The sequence below is a fragment of the Macaca mulatta genome, chromosome 14, assembly GCF_049350105.2.
Source record: "Macaca mulatta isolate MMU2019108-1 chromosome 14, T2T-MMU8v2.0, whole genome shotgun sequence".
Lineage (NCBI taxonomy): Eukaryota > Metazoa > Chordata > Mammalia > Primates > Cercopithecidae > Macaca > Macaca mulatta.
Genome location: NC_133419.1, coordinates 70482892 through 70493660, shown reverse-complemented (window position 1 = coordinate 70493660; position 10769 = coordinate 70482892). Strand labels below are relative to the sequence as shown.

Here is a 10769-nt window from a genome sequence, read left to right as displayed (position 1 = left end):
TTAAACATACACTTTGTCTATTCCTTCTTCCCTGAAAATGAATTTTACTGAAGAAAAATGTTGATGAGACTGGTTTTAAATGTATGACAAATAACATCAAATGGGTCTCTTAGTGATGTTTTTTAATGAAAGCTAATGATAGCCAAAAAGTGAAAGCATTGTAAATGTCTATCAACTGATGGCTAAATGAATAAAATGTGGCATACCCATATAATGGAATATCACTCAACCTTAAAAAGAAATGCATTACTGATATATTGTACATGGATTAACCTTTAAAATATTACATTAATATAAGAATTAATTGAAAAGAATTGAAAAAAGTCAATAGAAGAGTTCACATATGAAATGCTTTATTTATATAAAACATCCAGACAGGAAAATCCATTGAAACAGAAAAGAGATTAGAGATTGCTAAGACTGGAAATGGAGGGAACAGAAGTAATCCGGTGTGGCTACTAATGTGTATAGATTTTTTTTTAGGACGACAAAAGTATTTTGGAATTAGGTAGTGATGATGGTTGCACACCCTTTATAATACACTAAAAGTCATCAAATTGCATACTTTAAAATTACTAATATTATGGCATGTGAATTCTATCTCAGTAAAAATAAACAGTTGAATAAAGATCACCAAGGTATTCTGTTGTCTCAGTTGGCATGTTTCTGAGCATGTTACACACACACTCTGCCCAAAGACATTGACCTAGCTCCAGCTAGAGGATCGTCAGCCACACAGCTATCCTGGACTCTGCTCCATTCATTTCTGTCTCTTTGCACTTAAACCTGAAATCATTTTTCTTTGAGTCTTAATTCTCAGAGCATGTACACCTGGGCCTACATGTTTAAGGTGTGTTTTAGCCTAGATCTGTGCTACATGCTTGAAGACCCTTTTCTCACATATTCCTCACAAGTCTCTGAGGCTTGTATTGTTAGCCCCATTGTAGAGAAGAGGAAATAACATGCCCAGGGGTATGTAGAATGTTAAAGGAAGGATAATGGAGAATCACAGACCTTTTTGATTCCTAGCTTTGATACCTGTTTATCCATCTTTAACTTAAGGCAATCCCTTCGAGCCCTCAAACAATTCACTCTTGGAATAAATGTCTCTTTTTAAGATGTTCGTTGCATCATAGTCAGGGCATATGAGTCTGACTCATATCTCAGCCCTCTAGCTGCTATAAGTGGCTGTCCATTACCTCAGACTCTGCATCCAATTAGCCAGAGCCCTCAATTGAAGAGCAATGGAGCGGACTCCCAGAAAATATGTGCACAACCTCATTTTGAGGCCAGGTCTCTTTTTTTACACCTTAAAAAAAGGTAATATGAACCCAGATCTTCAGCACGGAACAAATTTGACCTGCAAAGAAGACCAAAAGGCAATCAAGAGGTCAAACAGATCTGTGTGCTGACTGGCACCTAGCTGAAACCAGCTGGACCAGATGCCGTACTCCATGTGGAGATTTCTTCAGCAGACTGGCTGGGGTTTCTTTAGCAGAGAACACTGGACGGGGACAACATTGTTACAGAAACTAGTAATATTATTATGCGCTGTAATTGTTCTTTTTATTAATTACAGATTTAAATGACTTGAAATGCCAACCCACAGTCTAATTATGACACAAATTTTTCATTTAATTTTTTCCATTAGATAATGTGCGTTTTTATGATCTTTGTTGTTTGTGTTCCCTCATACTCCAGAGAAGGAAAAACAACATGTGTTTTTTAGGATATTTAATGTGTTTTTTCTGATAGACTTATGTTGAATTTTTATTTTCTGTTGATATTTTCCAATATGGGTGTTTTGTCTATTTTCATTTATATAATTTGGTGCATTTTTATACCAGATACTTTGAAATACAGTTTTTTCATTCACTCGTGATTAATCTGTAGTTATCATCATATTGTTTGTTTTGGTTTCTTATTTAGGAATATCACATGCTTATTATCTTTATTCTTTATCCTTCATGCATACTAACTTTTCTGAAAGAATTCATATATTTATGATTTTTTTTTTCTTTTGGGAGAATAACTCCTCATTAATTATTCTTTCTGCATTATTAATGGCATAACTACTGAAATATTTAATGCTCTAATCCAGAATTAAAATGGTTATTTCATGATTAAGTTTTGCTTATATAATTCAACAATTTTTAACATGTCTGCCTATCAACTAACATGTTGTTTTATCTTTTGTCATTGTATTTTTGATTCTTTCTAAATACAGTTAATGTTTACATAAACTTTATTTAAAAAACAAACATATTATGACTCAAAGTTATTTCTACATTATTGACAACATTTTTCCCCAAAATTACATGAATCTATATCTGCCTCTTGAATGATATGATTTTTTACATCAGAACGTTTTACTGTACTATTTATTCCTTCGACCATGCATCTTTTCAAAATTAGTGATTCAGATGACTCTCTCTGTCAACTTGATTCTTAGGAAAAAATAATTGTTTGGTTCTGTCTTGACTAAAGTCCTTATTCAGGAGGTGGTTTCTTATATGTCAGTTCTGTGTTTAGCCAATATATTATTTCAGGTTTGCATAACGATTATTTCAAGTCTTCACCTTTCTTTTACCCTGATAATACGGAAATAAAATCTCTAGTATGCAGGTTTTCTGTATGGTAAGATTGCATATTGCCTTAGAGTCTCCAAATTTGTGGCTTTTGAATACCATTAATTGACACAAATAAAATGTTTACTCTGTTCATTATTCAATGTCATTTTCACTTAGATTCTAAGCAATACAGAGGCATTGTCCTCTGTATTGCTGATAAAGGGTAAATAAGATACAGTTTCTGTACTCAAGATGCTTTCAGTGGGTAACAGAATTTGTATGTTCAATTATTGAACTTAAACTTCCAAACGTGAGTAAAACTCAAATTAGGTAAAAATCAATAAAATTGTCTGGTTCTAGAAGGATATTTGATATGTAAACCCAGATCCCTGATTTTATTTTTCTAAAAATGATATTTGTGAATATGTTTAATATTTTTCAATTTTTTTGCATTCTCTCCTTGTACATTCCTTGGTGTTTATAGTCATTGGTTGAATTACATAAGTTTCATGTTGCAGATGTTGGTATTACTGATTTCATATTATTTTTATATTGATAAGTATTTCAGATAAAGTAGATAAGACACATAAATGATTCCAAATTTATCAAAATATAGATTCAAAGCAAATACTAAAAAGTGAGGTGTACTTTAGAATTACAGGTATGTGTTGAGCTAGTAGTTTGAGAATATTGATCTGTGACTTTCATTACATTTAGGTTTTTACTTAGAACCAACCCTAAATCTCTATAGGAGTCACTAATGATCAAGTTACTTTTTTGAAGAAAAACACTTTCAGAACATGGTCACGAATTTGCTTGGTCTTCACTCCATAGACAATAGGGTTGAGAAAAGGTGGAACTAACAGGTAAAGATTTGACAAGAGGATATGAACATATGGTGGTATGTGTGAACCAAACCTGTGTGTGAAGAAAGAGAAGAAGGCAAGAAGGTAGAACTGTAGGAAGACACAAATGTGGGCAATGCATGTATTGAAGGCCTTGAATCGTGCCTCCTTCTGGGGCAGCTGAAAGACAGTGATAAAAATTTGGACATAGGACAAGGTAATAAAGATTATGTCAAACCCTAGGATTGTGAAGGCAACAAATAGGCCATATATCTTGTTGACTCGGATATCTTCAATAGCCAGCTTCACAATGGCCATGTGCTCACAATAAGAGTGAGAGACGACTGTAGTTCGATAATGTTTAAGACAGCATTTGATGAGCCCTAAGGAAGGTATTATAAGAATGGCAGCCCTGAGTGTCACCCCAAGTCCAATATGAGTTAAGAACTGCTGGGAAAAGATGGTGGCATGTCTCAAGGGGATACAGATGGCCACATAGCGATCCAGGGCCATTGCCAGAAGGATACCTGATTCAATTGCCTGGAATGAATGAATAAGCCACATTTGCAAAAGACAGGCATCAAAAGAAATCTCTGGCAAATGGAACCAGAAGATGCCTAACATTTTGGGAAGAATGCAGGTGTTAAGTGCAATGTCTGTGCCTGCCAACATGGCCAAAAAAATGTACATGGGTATATGGAGGCTGTTTTCATGTTTGATTATAACTAAAATTAGGGAATTTCCAATCACACCAATAAGATACATGGCAGAGAAGGGAATCCCAATCCAACACTGTACTGACTCCAGACCGGGAATCCCAATTAGTATAAACGCAGAGGGCATGAAGACTGAGCCATTGAATGTCGGCATGATTTGTTCAGCAGAATCAAGTAGTAGATTTGCTGTTTCATCTTCTATTCTCTGTTGAGCCTTGATGAATTAAAATTAAAAATATGTTAATTTATTTTAGGAAAATATACTTTAGTTATTTTAGGAGTGTATCATGTTATATTTTCTATTCTAACTAATCTTCTCGAATTTTCTCTCTCCTTTACCAAAGTCACTGAAAGATGAACATCAGGTTCTATTTCTCCATGTCTTAATCATTTTCAGTGGGCAAAATTAAATGGATTAGATCGCTTCTTTCTGATTCATGACTACTGGATCAACAGTATTTTATGTTTGTTACTCAGCATATGTGCTTTTTCTGTGACTTACCAATTGAAATTGTAAAAAAAAAAAAAAAAAAAAAAAAATTAATGCAAAGCAAAGAATTTTAAAATGAGACTTCACCTACATTAGCCATAAAGAAAAGATCCACAGGCCGGGCGCGGTGGTTCACGCCTGTAATTCCAGCACTTTGGGATGTCAAGGCCGGCAGATCACGAGGTCAGGAGATGAGACCATCCTGGTTAACTCCGTGAAACTCCGTCTCTACTAAAAATACAAAAACTTAGCCGGGCATGGTGGCAGGCGCCTGTAGTCCCAGCTACTCGGGAGGCTGAGGCAGGAGAATGTCGTGAACTACTCGGGAGGTGGAGCTTGCAGTGACCCGAGACCGCACCACTGCACTCCAGCCTGGGCGACAGAGCAAGACTCTGTCTCAAAAAAAAAAAAAAAAATTTACTATAATCAGTTTATGTGTGTGTTCAGTAAACATATATTAAACAGCTGCATACAGTGGAGACTGCATTTAAATATATATAAACATGAACCATCTCTCAACCACACGGTGTACTATATTTAAATGTTTATAAATATAAAATATCTCTCAATCACATGGTATAATGAAGACATACACATTGAAAAATAGTTGCACCATGGCCAGGCTTGGTGACTCATGCAGGTAATCCCAGCGCTTTGGGAGGCCAATTTATGCATTGGACTTAATTAAAATTAAGAACATTTCTAGTCATCAGACACACTATTAAGAAAGTACAGGCCGGGCACAGTGGCTCACGCCTCTAATCCCAGCACTTTGGGAGGCCGAGGCAGGTGGATCATGAGGTCAGGAGATCAAGACCATCCTGGCTAACCCGGTGAAACCCCGTCTCTACTAAAAAATACAAAAAACTATCCGGGCGACACAAAAAACTAGCCGGGCAAGGTGGCGGGCGCCTGTAGTCCCAGCTACTCGGGAGGCTGAGGCAGGAGAATGGCGTGAACCTGGGAGGCAGAGCTTGCAGTGAGCTGAGATCGTGCCACTGCACTCCAGCCTGGGCTATAGAGCTAGACTCTGTCTTAAAAAAAAAAAGAAGAAAAGAAAGGATCCACAGTGCTGGTAGACCATTCTGGTCACATTCAGAAGACAAGTTTGAATGAAATGTTTTTTAGTTTTGAAAATCATTGACTGCCTTTTTTTTTTTTTCCAGGTTAGTTTTTTTCATAGTCTGATTCTTCTCATATAGACTCAAAATTCTTTCAACTTAATTTTTCAAACTTTCAGTGTCTTCTCAAAACCCAATCATATGTCGTATACCTAGTCCTGTGCATTCTCTAACAAAATTAATTCCTTATTTTTGAATTCATGGGTCTTTTCTTCAGCACTTCCTATGAAAGCTTGTTCTCACCTACCATGCTCTGCCATGTGCACATCTCTTGTATTTAATATCAATTGCCAACATATACATTTTAATTTTCATTACCTGGAAATAGGCATTGTTACCTCCCAAAGCCTGAACCATCATCTCTTCTTAACAACTTGAAATTACATGAAAAATGTTATTTTTTTTCTTTACATAAAGCTTTATATATCTATACATCTTCTATCCACTCAAATACAATTATTTCTGTAGAGGTGAAAATTTTCTTTGGCACATTATTTTGCATAGGAGTATTTCAACACATTTTCTGTCTCTGCCCTTCACTGGTAACTCCAACATGTAACACTCTAGGCTTTCAGAGCCTCCTATCTCTGTTACCAGGGGACAAGTTTCAGTGTAGAGTGGCTTTGCCTTTTCATCATCCAAAGCTCAATGGCTTTTTATTGTCTGAATTAATCTCTATTTCAAGAAAATATTTGCACCACAAAATATGTAAAATATTAAATAATTTATATATTACCTGTATTTTCTTTTAGTAATTGCAAAACTCACTTTCTGAAGTAATTTAAGTAGACTGCAAAATAGATAGAGATAGTAGTGGAAGGCCAACAAGGAAAAATCCCACCAATCTGCCAGCCTCATCACCTTTCATTTGTCTGTTTGTTTAATTTTTTCCTTTTCCGCTGATATACTTAGATTGTTTCTGGGAAGTGAAAGAGCACATATAAGCTATCTCCAGTTAATTGCAGAAATATCTCTTTCTTTCTTTCCATAAAACTTATCCAAGAAATAAATTAGATGTTTATTATTTAATGATTTTAATTAACGAAGATTTATTAAGTATCCACTATGATCCAAATACTGTTTGAAGCAATTGAGAAACAAAGATAATTTTATTTATTCCATATTTATTAATTATCTACATTTTGCTGAATGCTTGGACTTCAAAAAGCAACATGTACCATTTATTAAATATGTGTTAAATATCACTTAATTAATATCTTTAAACATTTTACATTGTTTTACCATTCTTAACTTACGAAATTACCATTGATTATATTAATATATTAATGTTAATATTAATATAGTTGATTATATTAATGAAAGCCTAGGACTTCTTGTTATAAGTAAATATACTTGGATCAAAATTTTATGCTGTATTTACCCAGAAAGAATAAAATATGCAAATTTGTGTCCTCTGAGATTTTATAAATATAATTCTATAAATAAGGATTAAAAGATCTGGGTATCAGAGTATAATTACATCAGGCTGGGTGATGTAAAAATATACCAACTATTTTCATCAGTGAACTTGTTAAGATTCTGATGGACATTACTCCTCAGTCACTTTAATTTACCACATAGGTATAGGACACACAGTATAGAACATGTTTATTATATGCTACCTGTTTGATATATGTCCACTTCTTGAAAACATACCATCCGAATGTAAATAAAAAATAAAAGTTTAAGTCCCTTCAACCATTTGAATGGACTTTCTCCTGATCCAGGGCACTCTAAAATTTAACCTGAAAGGCTGGTTCAGGCCATGAAGGGAAGTAGGGGTGAGACATGCCTCATTATATCTCTCCAGCATTAACATCAACACAGACCTTAAGTCTAATAAGAAACATTTACAATCTGTTCTCTCTCAAGCTTGCTACTCAGAGACTTCATCTGCATGATAAAACTTTGATCTCCATAACCTCTTATTGTAACTCAGATATTCCCTTCTAATTGCCAATTAGAAAAATTTTAAACCTACCTACAAACCTGGAACCACCCCTGATTCCTGGACATAATCAACGTATTTCTTAAATGTATTTTATTGAAGTCTCATTTCTCCCTAAAATGCACAAAACCAAGCTGCACCCAGACTACCTTGGCACATGTTCTTAGGACCTCCTGAGCACTGTGTCCCAGGCCATGGTCACTCATATTTGGCTCGGAATAAATCTCTTCAAATATTTTACAGAGTTTGACTCTTTTTGTTGACACATATACTGGGCAATAATCTCCAATTTGGCTTAAAAATATTTAGTATTGCCTTTATCAGAAATAGTGCCTTGATTAATTCAACAGGGCCACTTGAGTAATAGTTGCACTGGAGACTCCTTGAAAGGTAACATACAAATTCGAGCTTTGACAAAGTATGTACTGTGTAGTCAGAGAAAAGACAGCAAAAAGAGATGATGAAGCAAGTGAACAAAACAGCAAGTAAATGAAATAGAAAGCAAGCCTTCAATCAAAAAGCCCATAGATCAGGTTGAGAAAATAATGACCTTTCTTCTGGATAGTTTTTATTTCCATTTCTATTTCCACCTCCACTTCCACCTTCCAATAGGCCTAATTTCTTTTTCTAGGGCAGGCTTTCTCAATCTCAGCACTGACATTTTAAGCCAAATAAATTATTTATTGTGGGAGATATCATCTGTATTGTAAAAGGTTTAGAAGCATCTCTGGCTCTTATCCATTGAATGCCAGTAGCACTTCCTTGTAGCAACAATAAAAACTGCCTTAAAGCATTGCCAGATGTCCCTTGGATGCATGGAGAGGGACATATCACTGGTCGTTAGCAGTTATAACCTAATACTTCATATTAGAGGGGAAAATAAGCCCTTAATTAAATAAAGATTGATGAATTTATGTATTTTAAATCAAACTGGGCAGAATAAAACTGGGTATTGAGGGAAATAATTCTTCAGTAGATACTGGCCAGATAAAGGAGACAGAGAAGGACATTCCTTAAAAACAAAATAGTTTGTATAAAATCACAGAAGTATGAAACATATGCTGAAAATACATATCAATAAATATTTTACTACATAAATTAGTTCATAAGCAGAAATATTAGTTGGTCAAATGTAAAAGGGAAAAGATAAAATGTAAAGTTACTATTTTAAGCCAAGTAATTAAAAGTTTGTAGATCATAGGCCAGAAATTTGGCCTTTTAAAAATTTTATCTGCTAGCAAGTTAGCAAATGATTTTAAGGGAGTGAAAACTAGGGCACAGTAAGATCTTGCTAGAAATGTATTTGTGATAGTCCAGATGGAATATTATAAAGTAATGTAACAATAGTGAAGGATTAACAACAAATCAAAATCTGTGAGGACTCACCCACATGATGTAAGGGTAAATTGAGAGAGGAGCAAAACATGTTCTTGCACTGAGAATTACTGCACTGGATGAGAAAAAGCAGCCTAGGGAAGAACTTTGTTTGCACAAGTATGCATATGTTTAAAGGAAGAAGAAAGCTTCCTGAACCCCTTGAAATTCCTGGGCTAAAGTCAACACTCTAGAAACTTACATCTTGGATGTGTGAATAAACCCTAAATAACTACCACTCCAGTTCTGACACAAGATAATTCCAAGGATCTAAAAGTACTAAGGGATTTAGGAGTCTAAATTTACACTCCCTCCTAAAGTTAATCCATACTATCCACAATATCAGAAATCTCATCCCTTTATATCACCTTTAAAGTTCACAATTTGATCTCTGCCTGAAACCTTCCCATGACAGAAAACTCTCTCCCTCTTTTTTTTTTTTTTTTTTTTTTTTTTCTGAGATAGAGTGCCACATTGCAGTACAGCTTCCAGCCTCATCTAGGTCTTTATACGTAGCCCCAAACTGCCTCCCTCTTAATTTCTCATGAAGGTCTGAAATCTACATTTTAATAATAGACACCAGTCATAGTGTCTATGACAGTGAATTCTACAGAACCTGGAGCCAGTCAAGAGAGGTCAAATCCTAGACCTGCTATTGCTTGACTTTGTATGCCCTTGAGCCAGTTGTGAAATTCTAACTACCTCAGTTTCCTCATTGGTAAAATAGAAAGAGACACATTACAGAGTGATTGTAAAAATTAATGACATAATCCATTTCAAATATTGAGAAATAAACAAAAACGTGTTAATTGGCACCAGCTATTTTTCCATAAGACTTTATCCTTCTTATCCCATGAAATAACTTCACATATTTGATGGCACAGTGAGCATTTCTCCTAAATCTTCCCCAGTCTAGGCACGTTCAGTTTTCTTGGCTTTTAACATTTGCTTATCAGCCCAGATAATCATTCTCTAGATGTCCTCCCATTATTAAATCTCACTCTAAAATTTGTCACCCAGCATTTCATCAACTGATCCGTAAATATTCTGAAAACCATGAGATACCATGAGACATCATTTTAGAGTTTGAACACTCAACTATTTTAAGATTCTGTTGCATTTTTATCATTCTGGCATATTGAATCACAGAAGATATATGTTCTCTTTAGAATGAATTCTCCAATTTCCCAAATACAATGCAGAATCTCAAGCTCAAAGACTTACCAGGAATATCAATGGACTTATAAGTAGAAGTTATAGAGTAGAACTCTCTCTCTCTTTTTTTTTTTTATGTTTCAGGCAGTGAGCCCTCAGCGTTTTGTATTATAAAAGGCCCCTTTGGGATTGGGGTCTCACAAATCTCTGGCCAGCCTTGAGGACCACTTGGGACAAGAGACAGAATTTGGTTAAGAACTCACAAGATTCATTAACTAATCGTGCTCTGTATCTAAAAATAAAAACAGAAACAAAAATACTAAATCTCTTCAGGACTTGGAACCAAAATGAACTCCCTTTTACAAATTCACAAGAGATGACAGTGTACCATGATGACAATGTCATCACAGCACTTACTTATAAAAATAATGAGCCAATAAAGAGAAATTAAAATGTCTTGAAATATTCAGACTAATAAGTGTAGACAAATGCTGACAGATAATTAAAGGAATATTTTTGTAGTTTAATTACAGTATGACAGGCAATTATT

The 10769-nt window shown here is 34.9% G+C and overlaps 1 protein-coding gene across 1 annotated transcript; it reads right to left on the bottom strand.

Annotated features, from left to right (window-relative positions):
* Window positions 1–388: 388 nt before the first annotated feature.
* OR52A5 (olfactory receptor family 52 subfamily A member 5) lies at window positions 389–10334 on the bottom strand. Its single transcript, XM_077963599.1, has 2 exons — window positions 10289–10334; window positions 389–4345 (listed from the first exon to the last, which is right to left on the bottom strand). The coding sequence occupies exon 2, from the start codon at window positions 4283–4285 to the stop codon at window positions 3335–3337; it is 951 nt and encodes a 316-aa protein (XP_077819725.1). The 5' UTR covers window positions 4286–4345; window positions 10289–10334; the 3' UTR covers window positions 389–3334.
* Between the last annotated feature and the right edge of the window lie 435 nt (window positions 10335–10769).

What these genes read in the sequence shown, in the direction of transcription:
- OR52A5 (XM_077963599.1), bottom strand. Translation starts at nt 4,285, where the DNA reads ATGCCGACATTCAATGGCTCAGTCTTCATGCCCTCTGCGTTTATACTA.